The sequence below is a fragment of the Callorhinus ursinus genome, unplaced genomic scaffold (genome assembly GCF_003265705.2).
Source record: "Callorhinus ursinus isolate GAN/ISIS: 27379988/994484 unplaced genomic scaffold, GSC_fseal_2.0 scaffold98, whole genome shotgun sequence".
Taxonomy (NCBI): domain Eukaryota; kingdom Metazoa; phylum Chordata; class Mammalia; order Carnivora; family Otariidae; genus Callorhinus; species Callorhinus ursinus.
Window position 1 is genome coordinate 469,341 of NW_027397160.1, and position 12,933 is coordinate 482,273.

Below are 12,933 nucleotides of genomic sequence, written 5' to 3' on the forward strand. Positions count from 1 at the left end.
ATGCCTTTGATTTCTTTTTGTTGTCTGATTGCTGTGGCTAGGACTTCTAATACTATGTTGAATAGCAGTGGTGATAGTGGACATCCCTGCCGCGTTCCTGACCTTAGGGGGAAAGCTCTCAGCTTTTCCCCATTGAGAATGATATTCACTGTAGGTTTTTCATAGATGGCTTTTATGATATTGAGGTATGTACTCTCTGTCCCTATACTCTGAAGAGTTTTGATCAAGAAAGGATGCTGTACTTTGTCAAATGCTTTTTCTGCATCTATTGAGAGGATCCTATGATTCTTGTTTTTTCTTTTGTTAATATATTGTATCACATTGATTGATTTGCGGATGTTGAACCAGCCTTGCAGCCCAGGGATAAATCCCACTTGGTCATGGTGAATAATCCTTTTAATATACTGTTGGATCCTATTGGCTAGTATTTTGGTGAGAATTTTTGCATCCATGTTCATCAAGGATATTGGTCTGTAATTCTCCTTTTTGATGGTGTCTTTGTCTGGTTTTGGGATCAAGGTAATGGTGGCCTCATAAAATGATTTTGGAAGTTTTCCTTCCATTTCTATTTTTTGGAACAGTTTCAGGAGAATAGGTATTAATTCTTCTTTAAATGTTTGATAGAATTCCCCTGGGAAGCCATCTGGCCCCCTGGGCTTTTGTTTGTTGGGAGATTTTTGATGACTGCTTCAATTTCCTTAATGGTTATAGGTCTGTTCAGATTTTCTATTTCTTCCTGGTTCAATTTTGGTAGTTGATACATCTCTAGGAATACATCCATTTCTTCCAGGTTATCTAATTTGCTCGCATACAGTTGCTCATAATATGTTCTTATAATTGTTTGTATTTCTTTGGTGTTGGTTGTGATCTCTCCTCTTTCATTCATGATTTTGTTGATTTGGGTCATTTCTCTTTTCTTTTTGATCAGTCTGGCCAGGGGTTTATCAATCTTGTTAATTCTTTCAAAGAACCAGCTCCTAGTTTCACTGATCTGTTCTACGGGGTTTTTTGGTTTCTATTTCATTGATTTCTGCTCTGATCTTTACTATTTCTCTTCTGCTGGGTTTAGGCTTCATTTGCTGTTTTTTCTCTAGCTCCTTTAGGTGTAGGGTTAGGTTGTGTATTTGTGAGACCTTTCTTGTTTCTTGAGAAAGGCTTGTATTGCTATATACTTTCCTCTCAGGACTGCCTTTGCTGTATCCCAAAGATTTTGAACAGTTGTGTTTTCATTTTCATTGGTTTCCAAGAATTTTTTTAATTCTTCTTTAATTTCCTCGTTGACCCATTCATTCTTTAGTAGGATGCTCTTTAGCCTCCATGTATTTGAGTTCTTTCCGACTTTCCTCTTGTGATTGAGTTGTAGTTTCAAAGCATTGTGGTCTGAAAATATGCAGGGAATAATCCCAATCTTTTGGTACCGGTTGAGACCTGATTTGTGAGCTAGGATGTGACCTGTTCTGGAGAATGTTCCATGGGCACTAGAGAAGAATGTGTATTCCATTGCTTTGGGATGGAATGTTCAGAATATGTCTGTGAAGTCCATTTGGTCCAGTGTTTCATTTAAAGTCTTTATTTCCTTGTTGATGTTTTGCTTAGATGATCTGTCCATTTCAGTCAGGGGGGGTGTTAAAGTCCCCCACTATTATTGTATTGTTGTCAATGTGTTTCTTTGCTTTTGTTATTAATTGCCTTATATAATTGGCTGCTCCCATGTTAGGGGCATAGATATTTACAATTGTTAGATCTTCTTGTTGGATAGACCCTTTAAGTAGGATATAGTGTCCTTCCTCATCTCTTATTACAGTCTTTGCTTTAAAATCTAATTTGTCTGATATAAGGATTGCCACCCCAGCTGTCTTTTGGTGTCCATTAGCATGGTAAATGGTTTTCCACCCCCTCACTTTCAATCTGGGGGTGTCTTTGGGTCTAAAATGAGTCTCTTGCAGACAGCATATCGATGGGTCTTGTTTTTTAATCCAGTCTGATAGCCTGTGTCTTTTGATTGGGGCATTTAGCCCATTTACATTCAGGGTAACTGTTGAAAGATATGAATTTAGTGCCACTGTATTGCCTGTAAGGTGACTGTTACTGTATATTGTCTGTGTTCCTTTCTCGTCTATGCTGCTTTGAGGCTCTCTCTTTGCTTAGAGGACCCCTTTCAGTATTTCTTGGAGGGCTGGTTTTGTGTTTGCAAATTCCTTTAGTTTTTGTTTGTCCTGGAAGCTTCTTATCTCTCCTTCTATTTTCAATGGCAGCCTAGCTGGATATAGTATTCTTGGCTGCATATTTTTCTCATTTAGTGCTCTGAAGATATCATGCCAGTCCTTTCTGGCCTGCCAGGTCTCTGTGGATAGGTCTGTTGCCAATCTAATGTTTCTACCATTATAGGTTACATATCTCTTCTCCCGAGCTGATTTCAAGATTTTCTCTTTGTCTCTGAGACTCGTAAGTTTTACTATTACATGTCGGGGTGTTGACCTATTTTTATTGATTTTGAGAGGGGTTCTCTGTGCCTCCTGGATTTTGATTCCTGTTTCCTTCCCCACATTAGGGAAGTTCTCTGCTATAATTTGCTCCAATATACCTTCTGCCCCTCTCTCTCTTTCTTCTTCCTCTGGGATCCCAATTATTCTAATGTTGTTTCGTCTTATCATATCTCTTATCTCTCGAATTCTGCCCTCGTGATCCAGTAGTTGTTTATGTCTCTTTTTCTCAGCTTCTTTATTTTCCATCATTTGGTCTTCTATATCGCTAATTCTCTCTTCTGCCTCATTTATCCTAGCAGTTAGTGCCCCTATTTTTTTTTTAAGTTACATACTGTATGATTCTTTTTTTTTTTAAGATTTTATTTATTTATTTGACAGAGAGAGAGACAGTGAGAGCAGGAACACAAGCAGGGGGAGTGGGAGAGGGAGAAGCAGGCTCCCCACAGAGCAGGGAGCCCGATGTGGGGCTCGATCCCAGGACCCTGGGATCATGACCTGAGCCGAAGGCAGACGCTTAAGGACTGAGCCACCAAGGCGCCCAGTGCCCCCATTTTTGATTGCACCTCATTAATAGCCTTTTTGATTTCAACTTGGTTAGATTTTAGTTCTTTTATTTCTCCAGGAAGGGTTTCTCTAATAACTTCCATGCTTTTTTCAAGCCCAGCTAGTATCTTTAAAATCATGATTCTGAAATCTAGGTCCGACATCGTACTAATGTCCGTATTGAGTAGGTCCCTGGCAGACGGTACTACCTCTTGTTCTTTTTGCTGAGATGATTTTTTTCGTCTTGTCATTTTGTCCAGAGGAGAATAGATGAATGAGAGAACAAAATGCTAACAGGTTAACAACGTCCCCAGAAAATATACTCTATACAAATCAGAAAAGACCTGAAACCAGGGGAAAAGAAAGGGAAAGAAAGAGGAAAAAAAAAAAGAAAAAGAGAAAAACAACAAAACAAAAACCAAAATATCATCAAATATGATCAGGCTGGTGCATAGATTCGTGCCACACACTAGATTTTGGGTGTATTTTGGTCTGTTAGAAGAAAGTGCCTCCTAAAATTTTAAGGAAAGAAAGACTTAAATATGTACAAAATAAGGGTTGATACAATGAAGGGATGGAATATGATTGTAAAGATTAAAATTATAAAAAATTTTAAAAAGGAATTGATAAGGTGCTTGAAAAAAGAAAGAAGAGGATTAAAAAAAAAAGAAAGAAAAAAAAGGGGAGAGAATGTGATCAGGCAGGAGACTAGAACAAGGCCATACACTAGAGATTTAGGGTATATTTTGATCTGTTAGAAGAAACTGTATCTCAAAATTTTAAAGAGAGAACAACTTGTATATATATGCCATAAATAAGGGTAACTACTATAAAGGGATAGAATATGCCTCTAAAAATGAAAAATAAAAAAATTTTTTTAAAAAAGGGATTGATAAGATGTTGGTTGAAAAAGGGAAAAAGAAAAATTCAAAAAGGAAAAGTTAAAAAAATTAACTTTGAAAGACTAATGAATCATGGTAAAAAAAGCCATGAATTCTGTGTATTCCCCTAGCGCTGGAGTTCTCCCATTCTCATTGATCGGTAACCTTGGTCTTGGCTTGCTGGCTGTTCGTGCTGATCTTCTGGGGGAGGGGCCTGTTGCCCTGGTTCCCAAATGTCTTTGCCGGAGGCGGAATTGCCCCGCCCTTGTCGGTCCGGGCTAAGCAAGCTGCTGGGGTTTGCTCTCAGGAGCTTTTGTTCCCTGCAAGCTCTCGGTACAGCTTTGGAGGACCAGGGTGAAAATGGCGGCCTCCCAATCTGCGCCTGGAGGAGCCTAGAACTTGGGGCCCCGCTCCTCAGTGTGCCCCCAGAGAAAAGCAGTCACTCCCGTGTCCCCGGTCTCCGGCCGCTCTCCGTGCTCACGCGGCCTGTGACCGAGCGTTTCTATCTCTGGCACCCGACCCCGTGTGGAGTCTCCAAACCCAGCAGATCCCTGCGGTGCGCTCCCGCACCGCTCCTCCCGGGAAAGGAAGGGGAGTCTCCCCGGATCTGCCGCTTGTTGGGTCCCTGCTGGAGGAGCAGTGGCTCGATTGGGCCGCGGATCACAGTTTATGGCCACCCCGAGCTGAGAGCCCGCGCCTCGGCTCCGTCTCTGCAGCCGGCTTCCCCGCTCCGATTCCCGGGAGCTCTGCCGCACTCAGGCGCCCCCGGCCTTTCTGTGACCCCGAGGGTCCTGAGACCACACTGTCCCGCGAGGGTTCCACCCCCCGCTTAGCCACTGGAGCGACGTCCCTCAGCGGAGCCGGCTTCTAAAAGTTCCGGTTTTGTGCTCCGCGGCTCTAGCACTTGCCAGAAGCGCCGACGGAGGCCCCCTCCCCCACTGTCTGTCCTCCCAAATATCGCCTCGGATTCACTTCGCACGTCCTACCTTCCAGAAAGTGGTCGCTTTTCTGTTCAGAGTTGTTGCTATTCTTTTCTTCGATCTCCTGTTGAGTTCATAGGTGTTCAGAATGGTTTGATCCCTATGCAGCTGAATTCCTGAGACCAGACGAAATCCAGGTCTCCTACTCCGCCATCTTGCTCCGCCTCTCTCCTACCTGGTTTTTGTTTTTTTTTTTTTGAGTGAACTTCCGTAATTCATGTCTCTCAGGAACATTTGTCTGTTTCACCTAAGCTGTCAGATTTATTGGCTTGAAAGTGTTCATGACATTCCTTTATTATCCTTGTGACATCTGAGCGTCTCTAGTGATGCCAGGCCTTTCATTCCTGATACTGATGCTCTGTGTCTTCTCTTTCCTCATCCGTCTACCTAGAGGTCTGTCAGTTTTATGGATTTTTCTCTAGAGAACCAACTTCTGGTTTTGTGGGTTTTTGGGTTTGTTTCTCCCACCCCAGTTTTCTGGCTTTTTTAAAAAAATAATTTCTGCTCTGATATTATTTTTGTCTGCTTACTTTGTTTCAGTTGCTCTTCTTTTTTTAGTTTTTAGGGTACTAACTGATGCCATTGTTTTGAGACCTTTCTTTATTGCTTTCACAGCATTGCACAAATTTTGACTTGTTGTGTTATCACTTTCACTCCTTTCAAAATACTTTGTCCCATGTGCTACTTAAAAGCCTGCTATTCAGTTTCAAAATATTAGGGGATTTTGCAGAGATGATTCCGTTGTTAATTTTAATTTAGTTTCATTTTCTAACTTGAATCCTTTTAATTTATGTTTGTTTTACGGACCAGGATATGGTGTTTCTCAGCACTCCATAAAAACTTGAAAAGAATGTATCCCTGCTACTTGTTGGGTAGAATGGTCTGTGAGTTGGTTGATTGTGTTGTGCGTGTCTTTTCTGTCTTTACTTATCTTCTGCTTAGTTTATCAGTTTTTGAGAGAAGAATATTGAAAATCTCTTGACTGTAATTGTGCTTTTGTCTATTTCTCCTTCCAATTTTTTTTTTAGTTTTTACTTCATGTATTTTGTAGTTCTGTAATTAGGATTGTGGGTTTCTTTCAATAACTTGGCCTCCTTTGTCATTATAAAATGATCTTTTTTATCTCTGTTACTATTCTTCATTCTGAAATCTGTTTTGTCTCGCATTAGTGGATCCTCTCTTCCTTTCTTTTGATTATGCTAGCATAGTGTATCTTTTTCCATCCTTTTATTTTAAATTGTTTTACATTATTTTATATTTAAAGTATGTTTCTTGTAGTCAGCATGTTTGGACCTACTTTTTCCGCCCCCCCCCCAACTGACAATCTCTGCCTTTTCATTAGGGTGCTTAGGACATTTACATTTATTGTGATATTGATGTGGTGAGGTTTAAATCTGTCATCTTGGTCCTTATTTTTTATTTGTTCTATATTATCTTTGTTCCCCCCTTTCTCTTTTTCTTTCTTTGCGTTAATTATGTCTTATGATTCCATTTTAGTTCCTTCTTGACTTTTAGCTATAACTTCTTATTAATTTAGTGGTTGTTTTAGGGTTTTATAGTATACATGCTTAACTTATCACAGTCTGCCCTCAAGAAGTGATATTATACCACTTATGTATAGTATAAGAATCTTCCATTTCTTCTCTCCTGGCCTTTGGGATATGTTGTGGTACATTTAACATTTGCATATGGTAAAAATCCCATATTGTACTATTACTTTTGTTTCAACAGTCAGTTAGCTTTCTTTTGAATTAAGCTTTTTATTTTAATTCCAGTACAGTTGAATGTGATATATTGACAGCCAATTAGCTTTTAAAGAGATTGGCCACTTTGTGGCGCCTGAGTGGCTCAGGCATTAGGCATCTGCCTTCGGCTCAGGTCATGATCCCGGGTCCTGGGATCGAGCCCCGTGTCGGGCTCCCGAGCGGGGAGCTTACTTCTCCCTCTCCCTCTCCTTCTGTGTGTGCTCTCCCTCTCTAGCTCTCATGCTTTCTCAAATAAATAAATAAAATCGTTAAAAAAAAAAATAAAGAGATTTGCCACTTCTGGTGCTCTCCATTCTTGTAAGTAGCTCCTCATTCCTGTCTGTTACCGTGTCCTTCTGCCTGAAGGACTTCCTTTTACATTCTTTGTGGTTCAAGTCTTCTGGTGATGAATTCTTTCAGCTTCGGTATGTCTGGAAAAGCCTTTAGTTTGCATTCCTTTTTAAAACATATATTTCTGGGGCGCCTGGGTGGCTCAGTCATTAAGCGTCTGCTTTCAGCTCAGGTCATGATCCCAGGGTCCTGGGATCGAGTCCCACATCGGGCTCCCTGCTCAGCGGGAAGCCTGCTTCTCCCTCTCCCACTCCCCCTGCTTGTGTTCCTGCTCTCACTGTCTGTCTCTGTCAAATAAATAAATAAAATCTTAAAAAAAATAAAAAATAAATAAAACATATATTTCTGGGCAAATACGGTTTTGCTGAAATGGCAGTGTTTTCTTCTTTTAGCACTTTGAAGATGTTGCCCCCTGTTGTACCGTGTGCACTATTTGCAGTAAGAAATCTGCCATCTCATCTTTGTTCTTCCGTATGTGGTTCTTCTCCTCTGCTGGGCTTGACGTTTTCTCTTTATATTGGCATGGAGCAGTTTGTCGGGACGTGCTTTGGTGTGGTTTTCTGCACATTTCTCATGCTTGGGCTTCATTGAAGTTCTTAGATCTGTGCGTTTATTGATCTCATAAAAATCTTTTGAGTTTTTATTTGTGTTTTCTGTACCCCCTTCTCTCTCCCCTCTGTCAGGAACCCAGTCACATGTGTGTCAGGCTGATGGCTTTGTCTGACAACTCACTGATTTGCTGGGTTTTCTTTTCTTTTTTTTTCCAGTCTCTTTCCTGTGTGTCTCATTTGAATCGTTTCTGTTAATTGTGTCTTTAAGTTCACTGATCTTCTATTCTAGACCTTTCTGTGCCGTGGTTGATGCCATCAAGTGTGTACCTAAACTCTTCACATCTCTGTGTGAGCATTGGGCATGTTCTCTGACCCTTTCAGGTGCTTCTTGCCCAGTCTCAAGCAGGGTGTGTGCTCTGATCAGCCCTCCGCTGATGCTCAGGGGACCCTCTGCAGCTCTTTTGCCTCTGCGCACCATCCTATGGACTCTGGCCACCTTAGTTTCCCGAGCTCTCAGTTCAGGGAGTCTGCAGGCTGTGCCTGGGTTCCTTCTCTCCATGCTGCTGCCTGGACGCCCCCAGGACGGCTGCCTGGGGCACTCGTGGTACTCACCTCATATGTCTCCTGTCTCTCAGAAACCACTGCCCTTCCTTGCTTGATATCCAGGCACTTAAAGGCTAGTGTTTGATGTATTTTGTCTGGTTTACTACTATTTTAGTTAAGGAGGGAGGGTACATCCAGTGGCTGTTACTCCATCTCACCCAGAAACAAAATCTGAACTTATTTTTAAAATCACAGAATGCCCATTCTTAAACGCTTGTCCCCTCTGTGTCACCCTCCAAAACAGATGCTTTTGCAATCTGGACCTGATTGTGCACCTGTCATCCAAGCCAGCTGGTTGTTCAGGATTGGTTGTGGTTGGAAGTTGGGATGACAGCCCCGTGTCTTGGTCTGGGTTCCCTAGACAGCAGAGACTGAGGAGAGAATTTAAGGTGCTTTATTTGGCAAGCGTGAACTCAGAGCAGCAGAATAGATGAGAAGGAAAGTCTGACAGGAAAGGTGGCTTTGACTGCAGGAGAAACTACCGCATGTCTGTACCCACAGAGGACTGCTCCCCACTGCGAGCCCTGACTGGGGGCCTGTGGGCTGTGTGACACACCAGAACACTGGTGTCCGCCGTCCGTCACTCCGCCTGCTGGAGGGGTGGGGGGCCGAGGGGCTTGTGTATGGAGAGCCACAGCCACTTGGTGGAGGGGGTGTGACCAGGGTGTCGGGTTGAGCCCTGCTGCTGACCCGTCCCGGGAGGAGTGGCCACAGACATCTCATTGTCTGTTTCGGCAAGATCAGCATTAAATGAAGATTTAAAACCTTTAAAAAATATGTGATGGCCCTGTCTTCCTGATTCTTTTTGTGTTGGGAAATGGAGCTGTAGGTGGGCCATGTGTCACTCCCAATGCCCTCGAGCCACAGTTCCCCTTAACCTGGTCAGCTCTGGCCTCTCTGGTGGACTTAACTAGATCTTCTTGTTGCGCTTTGCTCTTTGACAGGACAGTTTTATCAAAATTTAACCAAAAGCCGTGAGTGATATCCCACCCAGATCCTTTAAAATTGTGTTTTATCTCAACAAATGGAAGAAGAAACATGTGCCATATGTATCAGGGGCTACCTGAGCAGCGCGGGCCACGTGATGGCGCCAGTGGCCCGTGCAGCTGCATGGTTCATGAGCGTGTTCCCCCAGTGTGAGTCGTCACTCTGCTAAACTTCAGGGGCGGTCCCAGCCAATGGGATTTCTTTTTAGGAAGGCAATTTCGTTGAATTGGTTTGTAACTTCAGTTTGATTTTCCTGTGTTTTTTTTATTTTATTTTATTTTATTTGAGAGAGAGAAAGCATGAGAGGGGGAGGGTCAGAGGGAGAAGCAGACTCCCCGCTGAGCAGGGAGCCAGATGCGGGACTCGATCCCGGGACTCCAGGATCATGACCTGAGCCGAAGGCTGTCGCTTAACCAACTCAGCCACCCAGGTGCCCCTGATTGTCCTGTGTTTTAAGTGGCTTCTTGAACTATGTGGTGAGTTAGCTAATTGGTTAATTATTCCCTGCTTATCACCAGACATCTAGTGCTGTTTGTTTTATGGTTCATATAACATTTATACGTGATTAAATAGAAAACATTTCTAGCCAACTTGACCTGGTTTGCCTGGTATTTTCAGTGCTTCCGTGTGACATTGTATATACATCCCCAGCTGTTGCCTAGTGTGTATCCATCAGAAATATGTCCATGTGTCACCAAACCTGTGCTCAGGAATGCTCACACACACACTCTTCAGAATAGCCAGGTGCTAGAAAACACAACAAAGCCTCTAGTGGCACGTCCCCCAGCGGGGTCCCCTGCGGCAGGAAGTTTGGGCAGGGCGCAGCTCTGTGCGTGATGCGTGTGACTCTCACACATGTGACCTCGAGTGAAGGGTGAAGGCACATGGGAGTCCGTTGTGTAAATAGCCCCACGGATGTAAGGCTCAAAGCGGGCAACCCTGGTCAGCATGGTGGGGTTGGTGCCATGATGACCCACGTGGGGCAGGGGTGGCCATGGATGTGGGCGGGCTCCCAAACCGGTGGGCTGTGGTTGGTGACCAGCTGCTGGGACACTGGTGATGGGTGTGCTCACTTCGTGAAACTCCTGAGGCTGTGCCCTCGTGCTTTGTGATGTGCCAGTGAAAAGGTCTATGTGAAGTAGAATAATTCACTGCACATGTGTTGGAATGAAAGAGTGATCAGCAGAATCCTGACTTCTTCCCCAGAGTGAGGAGTCTTGCTGGGGGCCGGCAGGTACCGAGGACAGCCCCTGGGGCGTCGCAGGGACTGCAGAGGAGCTCCCAGGGAGTGTGGGGGGCACAAACCAGCACCAGTGAGTGGCTGGCCCTGCAGTGAGGAGCAGAGACACCTGCAGGCATCGGGTGGACACAGTGGGAAGGCAGACGATGAGTCTGGAGCCTGAAGCAGAGGGCCGGGGCCGTCCTGAGTGCGGCCACAAGTGGGTGCTTGGCCTCTGGCCCCAAGTGCCCTCTGCGGGATGGGAGCTCTGTCCGCTCACAAGGGCAGGGACTTAACAAAGGAAAACACCTTCTTTTCCCTTTAAATAAATATCCCAGACATGGGTGACATATAAATATGAATTTTCACCCTACTTTGAGGTGGGTGGCTGCTTTGCCTGAGGAACTGGGGTCTCCTCCATGATGAAGCTTCCTATTAGATCTTCCGCACTCTGAACCAGCCTGCTGGCCCACCTGTCAGTCTTGGCTTTCTGTTCAAGGAGGGGGTCACAGTCACCCAGAGCAGATGCGGAGCAAGGGCCCGGGGTGGGAGCCCCCCCCCGAGCTCGGTCAGCACCCCTGGCCGTCAGCAGGCTGCCTTTGGGGGGGGTTGGGGGGGCTGGGCTCCTCCTCTGGGGACCGAGCACCGGCCAGCTCCCATTGTGGGTGTGTTCTGAAGACACACCCTGAGTCAGGGTGGCCTGTGTCCTCCCTGAGGTGTGGATGATCGCACTCAAGGCACCGATGGGGGGAGGTGAGCACTCAGCTCCCAGTTATCTGAGTGTCCTTTAAAAATCTCTCAGCCCCACCAAGTGAGACTTGGTTAGTTAAGACAAAACCATCTCAATGTGGTAAGAAAATGTATCCATGCTTGTTAAGTCAGGTTTCTTGTATCTTGGGCGTAGTGCGTGCAGGGTGGGGTAGCTTGACCATGCCTGCCCCTGGCGTGCGGGGCGTGCAGGGCATTCAGGGCGTGCAGAGCATGAGCGCCAGGCCTAGGTGTGATGCATGAGGGCAGTCCTCACCGGCACAACCCTACGGGACCTGAATTAACCCCAGAAGTGGCTCACACACCCAGACCTCCAGCTCTGTTAACCCCGAGAGAGCTCAGAGGTGCTGTGATGTCTCACAGGCTCCAGGTTTCTGTGGACCCCTGCCCACCTCCTGGGCACAGTCATGGCTGTTTCTGGGCAGCACGAGGTGACACTGGACAGGTGTGAGCACACCTGGGCCGTGCACACCCCTCAGGCACGTCCTCAGCTGCGCCGAGCACCGTGCTGGGCTCCGCGTCACCCCTCATGTCTCTCCGTTCCAGGCATCAGCAACGCGGAAGCACGGCAGCCGGGGAAGGCACCCAACTTCAGCGTCAACTGGACGGTGGGTGACGCGGCCATCGAGGTCATCAACGCCACGACAGGGAAGGACGAGCTGGGCCGTGCGTCCCGCCTGTGTAAGCACGCCTTGTACTGTCGCTGGATGCGTGTGCACGGCAAGGTACCGGCCCCACCTCCCCACAGCCCATCCCACTAAAGCCCCGCACCGTCCACACAGTCACTCCCCAACCTTTCTGTTTCTCCTGGCTGTTTCCATCTTGAAGTGTGGCCCTGATCTTCCCACGTGAAGCAGCCTCAGGCAGCTCCTCCTGCCCCGCCCCGGCTTCCTGCTGGGAACCCCTCCGCTCCATCCCACCCAGAGGAAGGAGAGCCGGGGCCCATGCAGCCCTCAGAAGGCTCGAGGCCTGTTTTCTGCAGTAGTGGCAGAGTCCTTTCCCTGGATAAATTCTCCTCTGGTCAATTGGCATTTTCCTAGTTTTCCTTTATCAGTCGTGGCAGGTGGCGGTTTGGACAGAAGCCGCCGAGTTCGGGGCCCTTGGCCCATGGCAGGACGAGCCCCTGGGCTGGTGGTCTTGCACCGTATGTATCCTCAAGATCTGCACAAAATGAGTCAGGCAGCCACGGGAGCCTCTGAGTCCTTCCGTGTGATAAAGTGTCCATAATATCAGAGGTGCTGTGTTTTTAAATAGCTGAAAATATTCACATTGAAATTGGAATCAACTGCTTGTGGGTTTAGAAGCACCTCTTTGGAGCCTGGGGTCTGAAACTGCCTGTTTGGGGCAGCGTGGGGAGGGCACGCAGACTATCAAGGGGCTCACACCTCGCCCCTGTGTCACAGCCCCTCGGAGGAAGGCGCCTTCTGGCTGGTGGCTTTCTCCCCAGAAGCCAGCACAGGATGAAACACCAAATTTTGAATGTCTTACTGAGTTTTGTTTTCCACCGTGTCTGCTTCAACACTTGTCCTTGTGTTTTAACTTTTTACAGGTTCCCTCCAACTTACTACGTTCCAAGATCACTAAGCCCAACATGTACCATGAATCCAAACTGGTAGCAAAGGAGTACCAGGCCGCCAAGGCGTGTCTGTTCAAAGCGTTCATCAAGGCAGGGCTGGGCGCCTGGGTGGAGAAGCCCACAGAGCAGGATCAGTTCTCTCTCACACCCTGACCGGGGGCGTGGCGCGGAGGCTGTCCGCGTCCAGTGCGGTCTCCGGAGCCTCACGTCTGAACTGGGGGCAGGGGTGGGGACGCGGGGTGC

General features: G+C 46.4%; 1 protein-coding gene across 11 annotated transcripts in view; it reads left to right on the forward strand.

The window, feature by feature from the left end:
• The window catches only part of ADARB1 (adenosine deaminase RNA specific B1), a 147,337-nt gene that overhangs the window by 130,093 nt on the left and 4,311 nt on the right, over positions 1-12,933 (forward strand). For 10 of the 11 annotated variants that reach the window (XM_073888902.1, XM_073888897.1, XM_073888898.1 and 7 more), the window contains 2 exons: positions 11,661-11,839; positions 12,664-12,933. The exon at positions 12,664-12,933 is cut by the window's right edge and continues 4,311 nt beyond it. In XM_073888902.1, coding sequence (XP_073745003.1) covers positions 11,661-11,839; positions 12,664-12,843 — 359 coding nt within the window. In that variant the 3' untranslated portion in view covers positions 12,844-12,933. The remainder of the gene's footprint in view (positions 1-11,660; positions 11,840-12,663) is intronic. The other variant, XM_025863487.2, reaches the window with a different exon arrangement.